This window comes from Fundulus heteroclitus, chromosome 11 (assembly GCF_011125445.2).
Source record: "Fundulus heteroclitus isolate FHET01 chromosome 11, MU-UCD_Fhet_4.1, whole genome shotgun sequence".
NCBI lineage: Eukaryota > Metazoa > Chordata > Actinopteri > Cyprinodontiformes > Fundulidae > Fundulus > Fundulus heteroclitus.
In genome coordinates, this window is record NC_046371.1 from 24,275,871 (window position 1) to 24,296,536 (window position 20,666).

Sequence of the window (20,666 nt, forward strand, 5' to 3'; positions counted from 1 at the left end):
TTCCGTTTTTTCACCCAAAACCTTCAGGTATCTGATAGAGAGCTGAAGACGGAGATGAGTAAAGTTTTTCTGCATCGCAGTGAGCCTAAGCCTCTATCCAAATCAACATAAGAATTCCCTCTTCAGAGGAAACAAAAGTTTTGGAAGAGCCTAGTGAAAGTCAAGTGCTGAATTTGACAGAAAATGTTTAGGGTGAGCTGACGAGGGTCATAGACAAGAAACGTTGAGTAATGGCAGGTTTGGATGACTTTTGCTGGGGAGAGTGGGCAAAACTTGTCAGATCAAGCAAGATTCTGCTGGGATTCTGATGGACGTCTACTACCAAAGAAGACTGAATGCTGAAAATGAACACAGTAATAGTTTAAAGGTGTGCTCATTTATGCAATCAGATTATTGCACTGTTTCTGTTTTTCCTTTTTTCGCAACAAATAGTTTTATTCTGTGAACCAGATAAATGCCACAGTATATGTTGGAAAGGTTTTGAACCAGTTATTGTGGACACTTCTTTTGCTCTATGAAACCATGGCATTTTAACGTCGTGTGTAAACATGTTTGAAAGCCACTCTATACCGTACGGAGTCTTTGGGTACAAAACAGTGCATAAAGTAAATTATTTTTGGGTTTTTGTGCACATCTCTATACAGTGGACTGAATATAACTAAAGATGGGATCCAAGATTGCTCCCAAAGTTTACCCTCTGACTACAGCAAGTGGAAAATATTGTTCACGATAGCTCAATGGCTTCACAACCACAAGTCCCACCTCCTTTACCCTTCAGCCTGCCAGGCGGCTCCTGTAATGCCTCACATTCATGTAGACCACCTCCTAACTCTTAAAAAGCTTAGATTTTTTTTTCTTTAATAACACACTACCTCTAGAGCCAGGAATGTGTTAGATCTGGGAAGAGAAAGGTACTGCACATAAACAGAAATCCTTTTAAAGACCCTGTAAGTGACCGAGGAAAGCCCACGAGTGACTCAGGGATTGTAAATTTTTACTAATGAACTCCATGGTGCTGATTTTATTTTCAGTGCAAAAAAAAATCTTCCGATCCCAGCTTTAAGGCTTTCAGCTCTTTTTTTTCTCTCCGACGCACGACGTGTTTGCAGCCGGCTAACCGCAGCGGCTCTTCTGGAGACGAAACACCCTCCGCTTAATCGCGCGCGCAGACAAACACGCCCACTTACACTCACAATCTGCCAGAAACATTAGCCCGAGCACAGCTAGGGTGACTCAGGCTCAAATAACAAGGGGGAAGAAGAAGTGAAGTGAAGATTTACTGTACGTGTGCAAACGATTCTGCCCAATGTGGAGCTTCGAATACAAGCAGACGTAATAAAACATAATTTATTGAAGCAAATACTAAAATAATACGGGCATCAGGTGCAGCTGGAGGGTCTCGTGTCATTCAAGCTTTGATTTGAGAGGCAATGATCAAGACATAGAATGAAAACAAAAGGGAACCTTTCTGCACTTCTAATCTTTGGGCGTGGATCCATCATGCCATTTTTTTTACAGTGGTAGTCTAACATAATAGTGTGGGGGATATAGTTTTGGAAGACTGAGCATCATTTTAACACAACAGCCTACCCCAGTGTGGTTTCTGACCACGTCTATCCTTTAATGGCTACATTGTTACCAATCTTCTGTTGGCCACTTCCAGCAGGATAATTCACCCTCCAGTGTTGTAGTCAAGTCACTATGCCTCGAGTCCGAGTCCAGGTTCGAGTCTCCAGTGTTCAAGTCCGAGTCAAGTCCAAAATCAGAGTCGAGTCCGAATCAAGTCCACTACTCATCTGAGTCGAGTCACTATTGATCCAAGTCGAGTCCAAGTTCCACACTAAAGTAAGCATAGCCTACATGTTTTTAAACTAAATAAAAAATCCACACTCCACCACATTGCACTAATAATTTAGATATTAAAATCATACACCAAATAATATTCTAATGACATATTAAAATTATAGCCTAATGATATAAAAAAAAGTCGAGTCTTTTTCTCAATTTCTGAGTCAGAATGATCTGAATGTAGGAGTCCGAGTCCAAGTTCGAGTCATCAGTGCTCAAGTCCAAGTCAAGTCACGAGTCTCTAAATTTAGCTAATGTCTCGGACTCGAGTACTACAACACTGTCACCCTCTCGCACATCTCAAATTGTCTCACACTGAGGTTTATTGCCACTACGCTCCAAAGCCCTCAGCATTCACCAGGTCTCCGTCCTTCGGAGCACCTTTATGATGTGCTGGAACGGGAACTTCAACGCCGAAGCAGCTGCTGGATGCTATCGTGTTAGGAACCAACATCTCCAACGCTTTGCTGAATATAAGCCACGAAGAATTAGGGCACTTCTGAAGGCAGAAACAGGGTCCAAGCCGATACTAGAAAGGTGCATCCTATGTTCGGTGAGTGCATATAGGATATATATATATCCTATATATATATATCCAGGTCTTTGATGATGGCCAGCAAAGGTGAGATGCCTCTGTAAATATTTCTGTGTTTTGTGGACTACACCTGTGGAGTGGCACACTGGGGTGGTGGTGCCAGCTTTAAGAAAAGGTGTAGAAAAAATCACTTCCAACTGGGCCATCCTGGGAAATCCACATTTTTGATGAAAAGGAGGCGGTCTGATTTGGGATCCTTTGCTCTATGCTGAGGATTTAGACCTCTGGCGTCGCAACAGCGTGTAAAGCAGCTGGGATAAAAGTTGCCTCCTCTCAGTCTGAGGGTATGGTTCCTGAACTGAGAAAATGTACGTTACTCCCTCCAGGTCGGGGGTTAGTCTTTGTCTCAGTTGGAGGAGTTCAAGTATTTTGTTGTCTTGTTCAAGGGTGAAGTTTGGATAGAGAGGACTAGACAGAACGGGTCCTTGTCTGCAGCAGTGCTATTAATGCTTTAGTCTGCTGTGAAGAAAGAGATGAGCCGAAGGGGCGCGGCTCTCAATTTAACAGTCGATCTAGATTACAACGCTCACTTGTGGTCAAGAGCTATAAACCAAAATTAAAACAGCACAACCCTAGGTAAAGGTGTCTGATATGAGCTTCATCTGTTTCATAGATTGGATGAGGAGCTCCTTCACTCAGAGTAAAGACTCTGCTCCTTGGAAATACTTGAGGTGGTTCAAGTATCTGATTTGGATGCCTCCTGAGCATTTCCTTTTGGAGGTTTTCCAGGCATGCCCCGCTTCAGAAATACCCAGGGACAGACGTAGATCTCCCTGGAGGGGACTGCATGTCCCATCTGACTGGGGAATCCCCCAGAAATTGCCTGAGAGTGTTACCTGGCAGAGGGAGGTCTTAGTTTTTACCCTCCTGAACCTATCACCCCCTCACCTTGATCTCAGATAAGCAGGAGATGGAAATGACACATTGTTGAACAGATGGATAGCATTGTCTTTACTATTATTTTTTTTTTTTTGAAAAGGCTACCCTTACAATGATTAATAAGATATGTTATTTTCCTGTATTAAATAATAAATCCACTGTGAAATAATCAGATATGACTTTTTTTTTTATTAGTCGATGTTTTTAGGAGTTTTTAGAAGACTCGTTTTTTGTGCTGCAGACCTACACCACAGCTTAGTTATGTTTGGTTTCGTTCCTGCCGCGGCAGTTTCTCTAACAAAATAAAACACCAAAAAGTCAATATTTTTCTTGATTATATGATATTTCCAACAAGCTACAAAAATATTTCTCTCTCCTGTTTTTTTGGCCACACTCCGTGTCCCTATAGCTACCTGCTTTAGGCATGGGCCTGTATGAGAGTGTGATGCTCTAATAACTTTATAGGAGATTCTTTTTCTTCTTTTTTTGGACCAGTAAACCTTCTCAGTCTTGCAGCTGGCTGAAAATGTTTGATTCAGAATAGATTTTACAAAAGAAATGAGCAATGATGTTTGATCCTGTTGAAGCCATGCTGTGCCTGTTTATGGGTACCGGAACCACTTCTGGGCAGCAAAATCCATCTTCAAGCCATCATACACAGCTGACTGACAGCTTGCTGCACCGTTATTATAGTTATCCTTACGGCATAGTTTTAGGCGAGCGTGTTTAAGTGAATTATTTCTGCTATCACTAGTTCTTGCCGTTCTTTTCCACTAGTTTTCCATCAAAGAGCTCGTTCGTAGGACCCCCAGGCCCGGTTCCGACACCAGATTTGTAACCCACAGTATGAAACGTGATCCCCCCCCGTTTCTCCTCGCGGTTATTAGTGTAGCACAATGTAGACGAGAGCACCCGGTCTTACACAGACACTTTCCCAGCCAGGCTGAACCTCAGACCAGACTCTGCCTGCAGTTTGTCATCCCCTCCGTCTCTGTTGGTTTAGATTGTGTAATGACGGTTGGAAAGAGCGGCTCCTTTTTGCTTTTCTCTCTCCGCGCGTCTGCGATCTCGCTTTTCGGCCCCCGCATCTTTCCCAATTTCCTCCCGCTCCGAGTCCAGGAGCTAGGCAGACTTGGATCCATGGAAACCGGGGGGGGGGGAGTCTGCTGGGTTGAACTGGTAGGTTGCAGTCTGTGGGTGCTGTGTGGTTGTTGTTGTTTTTTTTTTTTTGTCTTGCTGTGGCTCAGCCTTCCAGCTTTTCTGCTGCATGTTGCTGCCTTAGCTTGGTCTCTGTGGTTAAAGCCTCCCGTGACACTGAAAGGCTGCTTCTGAATCATCCGTCTTGCTTTCAGATTTAAACTTTTTCCCTATGAAAACTTTGTGTTTTCGGTTAGTTTTTTAATTTTTTTTTACTATTATTCTTCTGCCAGAATCTCACTATGTGAGGATGTCCCCGTCGTGTTTAAAGTGATCCAGTCCCCTAATTATGCCGCAGCCCAGACTCCTCGGCAGTTCTCGCCTAATTACTTACATGTGTGCACACTTGGCTCCCAAGTAGAAGGAGGCCTCCTCTGTTACTTTTGAATCCTCTCTTTTTTTTTTCCTATTCTGTGAATGATTCTGGGTCTTAGAAATGTGTTCAATTTCAGCGCATTAATGGAAACGGCTCAACATCGGAACATAGTTTGAGGAGGGATTTCTTTTAACTGTCTAAAAAGTTAGGAAAACAACGAAAACTGGTCAAATAAACAATTTGAGTGTTAATTTTATTTGTTAATTTTATTTGGAAATGAAATAAACCAGCTGGATAATTTGAGGCCTTAAAAACAAACTAAAGGGGGAATTTGCTTGCTCTAAATGTGTGGAAGCTACACATTATGAGCATCCATCTACTTTTCTCCAACCAAGTGTAGGGAAGCTCCGCTGTTGGCTCTCTCTTAGTCTGTGCTGAGGCGGTTTCTCCACATTTTAAATGAGCTATTATGCATGCAGGTTTATTTACTGCCAGCTGATCACTGCTTGTGACTCTCAGTTTACACATAGCAGATGCAATCTGCCGAAAGCTGGCGGTGTCCTGCACAGGAGGTAGTATTGATGAGATAGTATTCTCATGAAGACGTGCCGGTTTGCAAAAGGTCTTGGTGGTAGAGACAGGTTAACGCTGGAAGAGAGAGTGGTGAGCAAACACAGTCATCATTAAGAAAGCACATACGTTTGTTTTATTATTGATAATAGAGCTCAAATTAATACACTGCATATTCGCAAAGTGCATCTATTACTTTTACAATCTGAGATAGTTTATCTTTATTCAATTTTCATTTTTAAATTTATCTTGAATCAGTTAAAACGGTGTAAATATATTTGTCGCCCTTTACTGTCTGCATCACATATTGATTTTAAAACCATTATTCTGAACGCGATGCTTCCCTGAGACGGTTAGACAGAGATTTGTTAAGGTTTTGAGGTGAGCTTCGATCTTGGGATGAACTCGAGCTCGCTGTGAGGAAATATTTGCCACTGTTTTTTTAATCACCATAGGACTAGTGGGTGTAACAGCACAAAAAAAGAAATCAAGGTTTGGTATGTTCTTTGGTTTTCAAATTCTGGTTTGGTATGTTTTTGGTTTGTTTCAGTCAAGAGAAACAAATAAAAAAAATACCCACTATAGAACTGACTGGAGATTTGGTTTGATTTTTTTTAAGTTCATAAATACAACAAGGGTATAGCGATGGATGGATGGATGGATGGATGGATGGATGGATCACTTCTCCATCACTAACCACAGGAGGAGTAGTGCTAGAAAGGGAAGTTTCTCTGAGTCTTGATTTGAATGCAGCCACATTAGGGGGCTTTCTAGCATTAATTCCCTGTTTAAGGTTATCTAAAAGGTTCAGCCTTTGTTGCGCGCCAGTCTGTTGAATATTTTCCCAACAGTCCTGTAATACAAACTTCTGTGGGGGTTTTTTAGGCAGTAGTTATGGGTCGTGGCTATTACTGTGGTTCGTTGGCTCTCCAAAGCCTTGGCTAAAGGATTTATTCAGATTGGAGCATAATGTGTTGCCTTTTGAGATCTTTTGGCCAACTCCATGTGGTGTGACGGGTTATTTTTATGTAACTACTTAGCAGCTTGAAAGTTAACCAGGTGGTGGGTGGATAGCCTTATATATTAAAACGTGTTTGATGATTTGCCCCATTTAAGTGTGAAAATAAAGGGGGGGAAACGGGTTAAACCTGTAACGTAGTAAAGGCTTTAATCTGCCTAATTAGCTGTCTAATTCACTTAGGCGCTACTTGTTATATTACGGTCTGCGACTGAAATCTTATCCCTTTGCATTTTTCTTCACATCACCGCTTCCTCTTTATCCCTTAACTTTCACTGTTCTATTGCGGGAGTTTCAAGAGCCCTGCACCTAAATAAACACAATGGGGGGGGAAACCCAGTAAAACAGCAGCAGACAGTATATACGCCTTGAACCGCTCTCCAGCCAGCAGCTTTCCCACAGATTTTTCACATCTTTCCCATATGTTCGAGTGGAATAGCTGTAACACAGATCGATGACTTTACCTGCTCTCTCTCGCTCAGCTGGCTGCTTTTCAGGGACCTATTGGTTCATTGAGCTGGCTTGGGTTTTTTTACGGCGTCACAGTTGAAAGAGAATACGGCCCTACTTGTGCCAGTTTATTATCTGTCCGCTTGATATATGTACAGCACAATGTAATACACATCCATTTGTTAAGCTTACTGGTAAGTGTGCTAAACCCTACACTTAATCATGAAGCCGGGTCTCCTTTCTTGCTTGTGCGTGTGTCGATTTGATCTTGGCTTGTGGGGATTTCTGCCCAGCTCACGGTCTTCTTCTCTTTTCTCGCTTGCAGTCGTGTGTCCCCTGACGTGCATGAACGGAGGGGTATGCAGTTCCAGGAATCACTGCCTCTGCCCTCCTGGCTTCACCGGTCGGCTCTGCCAGTTCCCACTACAGCAAGCTCAGGCGGCGCACGGCAACAGGCAGCCCGTGTACCCCGCCTCCCTGAAGCCAGACGGCACAAAGGTGCTGGAGCACACGGCCATGGGGCGCACCCAGATGACACAAACCCAATCCTTTTTCACCCTGCCCTTGTCACAGGGGGGGCACCACTCATCAAAAGGTACCTACTACTCGCTTTGACATATTCGAGCTAAATTTGTTGTGGAAGGGCCTTTGCAAAAGTAATAATTTCCCTTGAACTGTGTTACTCTGTACTATAGAGACTCCAGTAAAACGCATTTGAGGTTGATGTGCGGTTGTCATGTGACAACAGGTGAAAAGGTGTAAGAAATGTTTTTTTGCGGAGCACTGTAAAGTCTAATTCAGGTTTCACCTTTTCTATGTTTTCAGTGACGTTTAACGTACGGGTTCACCACACACCGGACACCTCGGTCGTCATTCAGCCTCTCGACCAAGCAGACTCCAAACCTCCTCACAAATTGGCGAGGCGGCCCTTCTCTGTGAGACACAAGCCAAAGGGGCGCTGCTTTCAGGAGACCACACCCAAGCAGGCCGTGTGTACAAGAATTCATGTAGAGGAGGTCCGTGGTAAACATAATCTGAGCGACTTGCCCTCTGACGAGGTTTCTCGATCGTTTCAGTGCAACAGCACGCCACTTCCTGTCCTGACCAATCAGGAGGATTGCTGTGGCAGCGTGGGAAACTCATGGGGACAGAACAAGTGTTACCAGTGCCCCAAATTACCAAGTGAGTAACGCACGCCACAAGGGACATTTTGTTGTTCCCATTCAAGCTTTTCAGATGTCATTAACTCTCTTTTTTTTTTTATCTGGTTACCTTGTTTAAGCTCGGCTCTAAAAGGGAACATTTTCATTGTCGTGTTCCAGCAGCATTATTTTGGTAAAACTGTGGAAGATGTTCTGTTCTGAATATAACATAATCATTCATTGAGCCACAAATGACAGTATTATAGACCGTTTCATTAATATAAAAATAAAAACATTTCACATAGTGCTATACAACGCGCCTCCATGGCTGAAACTTGACCAGTTTTGCTAATTTAGGACTAAAACCCAAATCATTTCTGTTTGCTATATACTAACATGACAAGAAATACTTTTTTTTTTTTAAGAAAATTACGTTATTTGGGTAAAAAATTTTGGGTATCCTTTCACACAATTCTCTTAATTGAAATCTAGTATTTTGGCTCACTCCTCCTGTCAGAACTGGTGCAGCTGAATTAGGTCTGTGGGCCGCATTGCTTACACACATTTGTAGCTCTGCCCCCCAAAATTAAATTTTCCATTTGGAAGACTTTTTTTTTTTTTTTTATCCAAGCTTCGACTTCCTGACTAATGTCTTGAAATGTGGCTTCAATAAAACATCTTTCCTTGTCATGGCACCCATTTTGGGTAGAGCAAAGGTCCCTCCTGCAGCAAAACACCTCCACAACTCAATGCCACCCACGCACTTCACAGCTGGGACGGTGTTCTCCAAGTTTCCCTCCTTTTCCTTCAAATGTAAATATGGTCAGTATGGACGAACACTTAAAGTCTTTGCTTCTTTGCCAGTGAGAAGTGTTTCAGACTATGCTGGAGGTAGGACTTTTAGATTATCCCAGGATTGTTAAGGAACAGGATTATGTGCAGAGCAACGATGGTTGATGGACCCTTTTTTTTGCCGTGTTCTGACTCCCCCTCATCCACCATTTTAATGACCTGTGTATTGTTGATGTTTTCTACTTTGTTTGAGAATCATATTTTAGCGTACATGGGGAAAAATGGCTGAGTACGTTTTCAAGAGTTAAGATTAAAAAGAGCTGTTCCTGCTTAACCTCGAGCTGACATTTAGAGTAAATGTTACTCTTTTTAGAGCGGGCCAAAATGTTATCTGTTTCTGAGTAAAATGTTCTTCAATTTGAGTAAATTTTACTCAGACAAATTTCCTGTGTACTTTATGTGATGGAGAATGGACAAAGGAAGAGTACATATACCAGTGGGGTGTTCTCCATCGTGTTTTGTGACCAACTGGCAGGATTCAGGATTCTTGGCTGAAGTTTTGCTTGTATGGCCTTTGGTTCCTTATTACTGCCACTCGCTGGACTGGAGCTGCAGTGCAGTTTTCTTCCCAACTTCCTATTTCGTCATTAGGCTGATTTAAATAAATTCTCTGTGGCCTTTCAGAACAGTGGATCTTGCATCTTGTTTATGATTATATATAACTGGCTGCACAGACCATCCAGACTCGTGGAAGTCTTAAGCTGCTTCCAGTCACAGGTGTGCCTTTGTTTAATTCACATTTTGAATAAATTTATTAGCAGATTGCAAAGATATTGCATCAATCCCTGAGCTTTGACAAGGTGTTAAGAGGCATTGTTAGAGTTTAAAAAGTACTAAAATTAAATAAGAGGAAGAGTCTGCGATTTTTCCGAAAGTTTCCCCATGTCACTTTTTGAATAACAGCACATGCGCAAGACCGTCTTACCTTGCTCGGCCCTTCCTCGGGGGCATTGCGTCAAAAAATCTCCCAAACCCACTCTGGTCTTATTCCTTATTAGAGGCCCATAAACTTGTACATGGTTTGCTTCTTGCTACTCTCAGCCATGTTCAAAGTATACAGTGAGAGCAGCCAAGCTACAGTGAACGGCTAACACGGTGAAGCTAATCAAAGCTAACCGGATATATAAACACTAGAAGTGCGCATGTGCATCCAGCAAGCGGAAACTAAAAAGGAACGTGCACGCATATTGGTGTGTCAGAATGATTAGCATGTGGGACAACCAGTAGATAAGGTGATACCCCTGAAACCTGAGGGTCAGAGGTGGATGAGAGCAGGACCAGTCTTCTGACCAATCACTGCGGTGATTTGGTCTGGGCCTTCAGACCAAATAGCAGGAATTGGTCAGAGATTTTACAGGCCTGCAGCTTTCGCAGAGATCTAATTTGTTAACCTCGTTTTTCTGAATACATAGTGTATTGATTACTGTCAGGATGGGTGGACCATTTAACCCAGTATGCCAAAAAGTGTTTCTGAACAGGTTTACCAACTATATCTTTAAGAAATCAAAATATTTTCTAAAAAAAAAGTCTCTCTCTCATAATTCAGCAATAGAAATGGCTTTTATAATCCTAACAGACAGAAAACAGAAAAAGTTCAGGCACCAAGGGGGGAAAAAAAGACTTTTTATAGAGTGTATGTAAATATGTGGTTCCCACTATAAATATAGTATATTACCAGCTATAAACATAGTATAAGGTGTGGTAAATGTTGGGAATGAAAAAAACAGAAGGAGTTATGGGAATTGCCCACAGACGGTGAGACAGAAACAAAGAAATGTGGGGAAAAGGCCTCCACTTCAGCGCAGTCCTCTGCGCCTGCTCAGCGTAGCGCTGTCATCACCCCGCTGAGGATTAGATTTCAAGAAAATCTTGGCCGCTCACGTTTTCCACTCCGCCATTATTCCGTCTCTCAGTATTCTGGCTCAGACAATGTGGCCTTTGACGAAAACCTGACACCGTGCGTCTGGTTGGGCCGTAGATGACTCGGCTGCTGCACAGCGTGCCGTCACTTTTGTTACTCATGTGCCCATTGTTAATCTCCTCCTCCTTGTTTTTTTTTGTTTGTTTTTCTTTATAAAAATAGCCATGAACTCGCCTTTGTTCCCAATGTTATTTTTTTTTCTTTTTCCACAATGTGCAGTGTTCCCATGATCAGTAATAAAACGACCTCACATGTTTTACTCCTCAATGGAAAAAAAGACTGAGAAGCATGAGAAGTAGGAAAGAAACAATAATTTTATGTTCTCAATTCTCATGAAACACTTTTTTAGTCTGTTGTATTGCAACTAGACGTTCATCAAAGCCTTGATTTTTGAATGGAAAAAAACAAAAAACAAAAGAAAGGGGAGAGTCAGTTTGTGCAATCAGTTTGGCCACAATAATAAAGACGTAGTTTTGGAAAATAAGTAGGTCACAGGATGAATGCGGTAACAGAACAAGCACGAAATATTAAAACCAGTCAGCCACAGTTTTTCTACAAAATAAACCAAGAACGTACAATCTAAAAGCCAGCTGTATACAGAAGGCTACAAACAGAAGAAACTTATTGCAAGGCACGATGTGATCCACCATTTGCATCTGAAATAGTTCCTGCTCCCCTGTTTTTTATTTTTGTTTTGTTTTTTTGTAATGTCGTACATTGCAGACTGATAGAGTTTTGGTGGTCTGGGACAAAAAGGTTTTCAAAACATTCTACTGCAGCCTCCATTCTTCACCCAAAGCACATAGAAAATACGCCCAGGAAACATAAACCACCTAATCACGTATTTAATCCCACCCAGTTCTGAAATCACACAGAGATGCCGACTGGCATTGGATTAGTATTATCAAAGGATCTCAGAGTTTAGCAAAATATAGCTGGTAATTTGAGGGGGAATTTTTACTGACATGGCACATTCGCATGGGATTAAAAACACAGACAATCTCTGTAATTATTACAAATCACACATGCGGTCCCTAGGTAAAACTAATCCTGTGCAAATAAGGCGTTAGTCATTTTCAAGGCTTGCTACATCGTGTTTGGCTTTGTTTCTGAACTTTGACTGGGCCATTCTAAAATGAAGATGCTTTGATTTAAACCATCCCACTGCAGCTCTGGCTGTATGTTTGAGGCTCTTTTCCTCTTGCTGGAAATTGAACCTGTCCACAAATCTCAAATTTGACAGGTTGTATTCCTTTCTAACTAACTACCAGAACCAGCTCATCTGTCCTCTCCGTTGTTTTTAACTCATGTTCTCTCACAAACCTCTGAGGCCCTCACAGAAAATAAAAACTAGTTATATGGTATTATAGATTCTACACAGGTCGAGTCTGTTTACTAATTAGGTGACGTCTGAAAGTGATTTGTCGCATTAGATTTTAATTGCCAGTTTGAGAGTAGAGGAAAAGATTACAAATGTACCCTGACCTTTTGAGAATAATTTTCAACACAGTTAAATGAAATTTTGAGAGGATTAAATACATCTGCAAGGCAACGTAAATACAAAAGAGTCCCTTTTCTTCGTTCTTTCGTTTAGACCCACAGACCCCTAGATTATGCTTCCTCTCCAGCTTAATAATGTTGTACTCAGAGGCTGCACCCAAAGAGGTTGACATGCAGCTTTTTTATATCACCTGAAGGATCGTCCTGCTCTCGGTTTGGCGGAAGCTGCTTATTTCCATTTCTCTCTACTTTTTATGAGGCGCGCCAAACTAGCCCCGAGGGCCCTATTATGCAAATATGAAATATAAGGAGATGTAACTCCACTCAAAATGGTGCACAGAAAAAGGCAGTCGTGAAGTCTTATCCTCTGTTGGACAAAAACACTTTCCTTGCTGTGTGCTGTGTTAACTTTAGAGACCTGTTGCGTGGATAAAACTTGGGGACAGACTAGAAGAATTACTGATTTTATTCATTTTGTCATTTGAAGCCTCAGTGAGACAGGCCTCCACAGGTCTCACCATACCTCTGATAAAATCTGAAGCAAAGGAGAGGTTCCTTATGCTAAATTGTACAAATTAAAAGATCAACACGGTTAGACATTCTCACTCGAGTCCAGGCCTTAGCTTTTGATGCCCGCGGATTTGTTTTCGACCAGTGAAATGTAATAGGATTAGTTAAATGCATGCATAATTGTTCTTGCAAGAGGGAGTAGATGCCGTTGTTTATCTTTAAGGGATTAAATCTAAATGTTTTGTGTTTTATCCCCCTGAAATCTTAAATTATTGTCTCTCAGGAGTTTTGTAAAATGTAGAACATGAATTTTGGCTTTTTTTTTTCTAAGCCGTAATCCAAAAGCATCAAACTTAACAGAAATAAAGGCTTGAAATATATCAGTCTGTTTGTAAATGAGACTTTTTTTTATTTGGTTTATTAAAGTAAATGGACTTTTTGTTGATATTCTAATTTATTAAGATGCCCCCGTAAGTGAAAACGTTTTGAGCTCGATAGATTTTGTCTTTATTTTTTTTTTACCCTTTTTTATTTTGTCCACTAGCTTTTCTCACGTATCTTCCTCCCTCAGATGCATCTGTCAAACACATCATCGTGGAGGATTACGGCTCTACCTGTCCTCAAGGCTACAAGCGATTCAACAGAACTCACTGTCAAGGTAACACCTCGAAACCGGATGAACCGCGTCACGCCGCGCTGATAGAGCTTCTGCAAAAAAAAAAAAGGATCAGTGTAACCTTCTTTTTTTTTCTCCCCCGCCCCCTCCTCCTGACCGCGAAGACATCAACGAGTGCACCATGCAGGGAGTCTGTCTGGATGGAGATTGTCTTAACACGCTGGGCAGTTTCAAATGTTCCTGCAAATCCGGTTTTGTTTTGGAGAGGAGTCGATGTGTCGGTGAGTCTGGGTCCTCCAGGGCTTTGTTTTTCTTACTTCCTGTCTCCTCATCTACTGAGGGTTTCATCTCTAAAGTAAGAATACATTTATCTCTATGTTGGAGTGTTTCTTGCAAAAACCCTTATTTTCACTCAGATATTGTGCTTCTTTCACATAAAAAAAATAAATTATGGCAGCTTGATGACAAATATGCTCTAGGCCCAAATTTTACTCAGGATCCTGAGATTTATTGCCTTCCTCTGCAAATGTCTTCTGCCCCTGTCTGAGTCCTGCGTTTTGTGCTTCAGCTTCCTCTGCAGGGATGAAACCTGCACTCTCAGGTGCGTTCATCTTTGCTCCCAAATCACCTTTGGTCTCTCCTACAACAAAGTGCTTACATGAAAAAAGTTGAATATGTCCTCTGGACGGGTTCTTCTGTGTTGAGATCTCAGAATTGAACCTCGTCTCCAAGAGACTTCCTCCATCTGAGGAGTTATAGCTAAACTCAGCCTTATAAGCAGTACCTTCACATGGTACAGCACAATACAACTTTATTTTGTAACTTTATTTCACTTTAAAAACAACACAGTTGGCCAAAGTGCTGTAAGTACAGCAGAGCTATGATCGACAAGTTTAACGGTGACAATCAAAACTGGTTGCTCCCATGCAAAACGACCGTCCGTCTGACAGCCGACCGTTGGTCCTCTGGTGGTCACTTATTGGGAACAATAGCTGCAATAACGGCCTTTTAAGAGGAGGGCAATGGCGTACCGCGAGCGAGCTATTTTTAGAAACGTAACGTCACGATGACGTCACATCACATGGTACGCAGTAGGGCAAGCTTGCATAGTCCGCCGCTGTTTCGCTGTAAAAGAGACGTGCGTTAGCCTAGGTTTTACTCGGTAAACGACTGCTTTTTCCAAATCTAAGACCATGGTTTTTAAACATTGTTGCTATGGAACGTGCAACAGCGACTCGAGTTACGCTGATCGGCCGCATATGAAGGATGTTTTCTTCAAGACTGCCAAGGAGAAATGTGTGCGCTGGGTTCACCGGTGCAGTCGGCCTACACAACAGTTCAACCCGGAAAAAGTTACCAAATTCACCTACATATGTAGCAAACATTTTGTCGGAGGAAAGGGCACAACCGAAGAACATCCTGACCCAATTCCAGCGACATCAAGTCAAGGTAAGAGTATTTTGGTGGCCGACATGTTAATAAAGTAGCGCCTGCTACCATGACAGCATATAGGCTATCCTGGTAGCAGGCGCTAACATGATACCCTGCTACCAGGATAGCTTACTCAAAAACATTTCAAATAAGACAAACATTAAACATATACCAATCCCTGGACGGTGATTACAAACAAAAAAACGGCCGACGACACCATGACCGCCGCGCAGGAAAAAAAAAACAAAGCTTACCGTTCGATCAACTCGGCCCGTTTTCCAGTCTTTTTAAGCCCTCGACACTCAAGCCATCGTTTGAGCTGAAGGTTGGTGTGTTCTTCGACAGTTCTACCAGTAATCCGTGCACCTGGGACATCGTCTTGGGAAAGTTTAACGGCTGTAAAGTCGGTCATATCGCTGGTTCTGTTGCGCGTGTAATAGCTGGTTGCTACGGGCGTTCTCTACCTGTATCTCCTACCTAAGCGGCAAAAGGGGCGTTGCTCTTGAGTCGGTGACGTCACGTGTGCGGTACGCCATTGGACCCGGAGGCCTCCACCCCTGTGTAACAGCGTACGGTGGTTTCTCTTCACAAAAATGGCTGCCGTTATTCCTCTCACAAAATACATTTTTGACACAGTTCAAGCCAGAAGGCTGCGTGAGTTTTACACACAAACATGGGTAAGGTTGAGTACGAGTAGCAGGATTCACACAGGACCAGATTATATATGTGGAAGAGGCACTAAATCTGACTGAAGAAAAACGATTTTTTAGGGAATGAATGGGGCATACTTTTTAAGAAAGCTTTGTGGGCATATCAGCAGAGTTTTTGTGGGGCAGAGGCGAAAATAAGGAATCTTGCTGTCAGACTGAAAAATAAATGCTCTCAGAATTACCCGGTACTTAAACCTTACCGGGTTCTGTCATAAAGAGTCTCCCCCAGAGCAGTCGCAGTGCTTCCGGATGGTGTCTGACGCCAGGGGCTGCGAGCACCCGCTGCCGCACGAAATCACCCAGGAAATGTGCTGCTGCACGGTGGGCAAAGCCTGGGGCCGCAATTGTGAGAGATGCCCTCAGGTGGGCACAGGTGAGTCAGCGTTCCTGTCATTGTTACAGGTCGTTTTAAAGTTTGTCGTTAGCAACCTTGTAGGTTTCTCTGGAATTACAGCAATGAAGCCAGGATTTCTTTAAGCAAAACGAATCAAGTAGCTTTTATTGCCATTTTGGGTGTCGCCAGATAAATAAAGTCCCTCTCAGGGCCAAAATGGCTTTGTGCTCAGATAAAATAGCAAATTGTGACTTTAATTGTTCTCACATTTGGAGAAACTCTTACGGGGACAAAGCTTTGCTTCATGGCTGTACCTCCAAATGCTGCTTTCTCTGTATTCCTTTTCTTTTAAATCCAAAGCAGTGTTCGCAAAGATAAACGTCAAAATCAATTCGATTTCAATCAGTCAAATGACAATAAAACTTTGTGTCTCTCTTCGTGCTTTATTTAGCGGAATTCAAAAAGATCTGCCCTGCTGGGAAAGGATACTATCTCCAAAAAATAACAGAGACTGTGGCCTTGCATCCCATCATCTTCCACCCTAACCGTAAGTGTCTAAACATGCGCAAAGTCTCATACTGCGGGTCAGAAGTTTACATGCACGCATCGTGGGCAGGAGTCTGATGTTGACGGCGCTCTTCATGATTTGTTTGAACCCTTATTTTCCTTGGGTGGAGTGATTTTACAACCAACAAAAATTTGCATGTGCCAGTTTGAATGTATCCTGGATTTTCTCTGGTCCAAATTATACACCCAAGCTCAAAATATATGCATCCTTCACAAATAAACATCACAGTTCTGGCTGGTTATTCAACTCCTTTTCTTTGTAGGATCGGTAAATCTCATTTAAAATGGCTGTTGTTCTGACAGTGAGGTTTAGCTCAAAGCTTTCCAAAAGATTAGCTTTAGCCGGCTTGATGAAGATAAAAAAAAAACACTTAACTGTGTCAAAGTTTTAACCATCTGACTCAAACTGATTGAACCCAGAGGTTCTTCATCTTAAATCCACATCCAGATGGTTGAGACTTGGACTCAGATGAGTGTTCAGACAGGAGATTAATCCTGAATACACATCAAAAGCAGTCTCAGAACGGCTAGAACAGGCTAACATGAAATCTTAACCATGGTGAAAATTAGACGACTGGTACCGGCGGCACACCAGCCGACTAAAGAAGTGTGGTTGCAGCCATATCAGTGCCGGGAATGTGTTGCCAATGAGAAAAAGTATGTGATCAAGATCCAACATACTTTCTTGCCAAGGGACTTACTGCCAAATAACCCTTAGCTTGGGTTGGGGGTGAGGAAAAGCACCGAAGATGTGCATTGCATCATAATTTTACCTTAAAGGAGGAACAAAAGTATAATTTAAAGGTTGGCGTCAGTATATTATTAATGCCCGTGATGAAAGTATTTAAACTTCTGAGCAGTACTATGACACCCTTGCATTGTAAGCCCTTAGTACTGGTATTGTACGGTTGAACGTTTTAACCCCATTCTGCCGCTTTTCTTTTCAGCACCGGTCGTGACGGTAAGATTTTATTTCTGTTTGTAGATACAATTTTACTATTCTTTTTTTCTTTGCTGGCATTAAACATATTTTCCCTCCTGTTATTAGGAGAAGCCCCCAGAGCCGACCACCGTGCAGCAGACCTCCGTCAGCACCGCCCGACCACGAGTGCCTGGTAAGTAAATGTACCACAGCTGGCAGAACGAGGGGAGGGGGGTGGGGGGGACGTTTCTTTCTCGCTGCTAAGTGACAGAAGAGCACAAAGAAACGTCGCCCTGGTGGAGTACGGGACTAAAGATCAACATGTCACGGTCGCTCGTTCATTTCTCCTCTGTTGGCTCCACAGTGGTTAAACCCACCCCTCCGACAATCGTCCGAATACACCCGGGCAATGACCCCTTCGAAATAGAGCCGAAAGATAAACGTGAGTTTAACACAAATTCAGCACAATTTGTCGCTTTTTTTTTTTTATTATTTACCTATTTCCTTCTAATAAGAGCTGGTTCATAAACGCTATGTTCACACTCATTCTTTACTCTGGAAACTGCCAGGACCGCACTTATTTTTGCAAACATTGAAGAGAAAAAACTTTATCAGCTGTAATTTTGCTCCATAAGAAAAAGACATCAGTAAATAGATACAACTAATGTAGAGCGGTCGAGTGGCACTGCTGTGTGATCTCACTCTTATTCTGATCCCTTTTCTGTGGTTCTCTCTCATTCATAAGAAAATAAGCTACCTCTATTTGATTATAATGGTGTCTCTTATTTCAAATATGTTAACATTTTTGTATGTCAGTGGAATAAAGTGTCTTGAAAGAGTTACCTCTTAAACTTTCCCACATTTTGCCAGGTTCAAGCATATTTTTATGCAACTGAGCAATTCAAAGTAGTGCAAGATTGTGACACGGTCGCAACTTGGCTTTCAATTCTATGTTTTTTTTCTTTTTTTACAACAAATTTACATCTGTGTTCAGCCCCTTTACAGTGATATAGTAAAGGTCCTCAGAAGGGGCCTTATTAGAATCAGCTGACTGGACAACGACAGTAGTAGTAGCATTAAACGCCCTGTTTGCAGTTTACCATGAACCATGAGAGGGCCCAATAAAAACATGATAGTGACAGTATTGTGTTGTGGAGATGCTTTAATGCAGCAGAGCAGAGATATACGGGAATCATTTGATTCGGTTGCTGTCGAACGTTTCCAAAAAAAAAAAGTCCCAAATTCAGTAAATGTAAAGTTTTCGTGTTGACAGGCATTTTAAAACAGTCCCAAGACTCTGGGCCCCTTGTTTTGCTACGCTTTAAAGAAAATTAAAACATGCATATAAAAAAATAGCTCTTGTCAATTAGGTTTCAAAGAATGGCTTCACATTTACTCAGAAAAGGAAACCGAAAGTTTTGAGGGGAAGGTCAATCTAAGTTGGATACGAGGTGAGAAAGTTGGAGGCTTCTCACCAACCGTTACCTCAAAATCCAATATGGCCGACATCCATATTAGACATTGTGAAGCCCGCAGTAAAAAAAAAAAAAAAATTTGCAAAAACTACATTTGAAACTGCTTTAGTAAGCTTTTCCCCTAGAGTATTTGAAAGTACAAAACGTGGAGCAATGCATTACTATCAGGTTTTTACTAGTACTGGTATGCCTGGTCACAGAGCCTATCTGTCTGGATGTCCCACTGGTTTCTCAACCTTTAGCTGGAACATGCCCTGGTTGGGTTTGATTTCTCTCCCAGGTCCAAGTTTTTGCTTTTTGAAGGTAGATGAAACGAAGATGTCAATTCATTAGTATTTACCGAATACCAAGATTTCTTCTGAGAACTGAAAACGGCGGTGGTACTTGAGAACCGTGGGTTTAAATCAAAGCATATCTGTGTGTTTGAATGGCCAAACAAAAGCTCAGATCTAAATCCAGCTGAGAATATTTGCCAAGATTTAAAAACTGCTGTTTTCATATCGCTTCTCCATCCAACCTCAGAAGAAGAATTGGTAAAAAAAAAAAAAAATACAAAACTAAAATTCAGAACAGATGTGCAAAATTGGTAGGGACAAATATAAAAAGAGGGGATGAATACAAATGCAATACTTTGCCTATTTCAACTTCTTAATAAAATTTGGCCACCATTCATCACACAACATCTCAATAAAATCAAGTCTGTGGTTTGTAACGTGCCAAAATGTGATAAAGTTTGGGGGGACGTGAATACTTTTTCACGGCGCTTGGTGTGAACATGGCTAGAGACAGAAACATGATGTCATTGCATGGGAATTTTAATGTCCGCTGTATGTACACTTATCAGCCAAAACACTAAAACCGACTCCCTATTTTTAAATATGTCCATTTTAGGCTGCCAAAAAAATCTTAGTCTTGTCAGGGTGTTGAAACATGACTTCTCTGTGCTGATCTGTAAGGCCTGGTACTGGGAGGTTAGCAGCGGATTCTTGTGGGGAGGGCGTCCCAGCGGCACTTTGTGATTGACTTTTCCCAGGAGCTTCATCCCTCTGAGAATTTCCTAAGTATGGGAGCCAAATAAACACGTCATGCTCCAAATTCTTTGAGAGCTTCTGGCGCTTCTGGTGATTCCTTCTTGATTCTGTGCTTTGTTTGGCTGCTTCGTACCCACTTTGATTATTTAAAGAAATCTTCTATGATTTGCTCATAGTCTACAGTCAAGAAATGTGGTTACATCACCAGAGCCACGTGGAGAAGGTTATTATCCATCACGGGTCATGTTAGGGAGTCATCTGGCCCAAATGGAGATTAGTATATTAAAAGTGCTTGAGAAAACAATGTTCAAGTAAACTAAGTTATTTAGAAACGTGAGACTTTTTTTTTGTCTATTTATCTCCACGATTCTTCCAAATACTCATACGATTACCTGTGTGTGTACAAAAGGAAGAAAGCGGAGAGAAAATGGGAACACGGGGGTAAGAAAATGAGACAATAAATTAACCCAGACCTTCCTTCAGTCACTTCTTGAACAGTATGGATTCGGGTTGAGAAAACTAGTCTGTACAAATTATTTATATTAGTGCCAAGAGTCAAAATAATATCCATACAACGGTCATAATGCACAAACTTCACTAGAACATTGCAGTGCAAGTAGGAGGGATGTCAGGAGGTTAGTGTTTTGGCTGATTAGATAAGACCAGCCATCAATAACACACGTATGTCATATATATGTGTGTGTGTGTATATATATATATATATATATATATATATATATATATATATATATATGTATGTGTGTGTGTGTGTGTGTGTGTGT

At 41.8% G+C, this 20,666-nt stretch overlaps 1 protein-coding gene across 4 annotated transcripts in view; it reads left to right on the forward strand.

Annotated features, from left to right (window-relative positions):
- ltbp3 (latent transforming growth factor beta binding protein 3) overlaps window positions 1-20,666 on the forward strand; it is a 64,594-nt gene that overhangs the window by 18,980 nt on the left and 24,948 nt on the right. For all 4 annotated transcript variants that reach the window (XM_012867131.3, XM_012867129.3, XM_012867132.3 and 1 more), the window contains exons 2-11: window positions 7,199-7,468; window positions 7,699-7,862; window positions 7,950-8,055; window positions 13,370-13,456; window positions 13,579-13,695; window positions 15,773-15,928; window positions 16,341-16,436; window positions 17,404-17,417; window positions 17,505-17,571; window positions 17,743-17,820. In XM_012867131.3, the coding sequence (XP_012722585.2) occupies window positions 7,199-7,468; window positions 7,699-7,862; window positions 7,950-8,055; window positions 13,370-13,456; window positions 13,579-13,695; window positions 15,773-15,928; window positions 16,341-16,436; window positions 17,404-17,417; window positions 17,505-17,571; window positions 17,743-17,820 (1,155 nt within the window). The remainder of the gene's footprint in view (window positions 1-7,198; window positions 7,469-7,698; window positions 7,863-7,949; window positions 8,056-13,369; window positions 13,457-13,578; window positions 13,696-15,772; window positions 15,929-16,340; window positions 16,437-17,403; window positions 17,418-17,504; window positions 17,572-17,742; window positions 17,821-20,666) is intronic.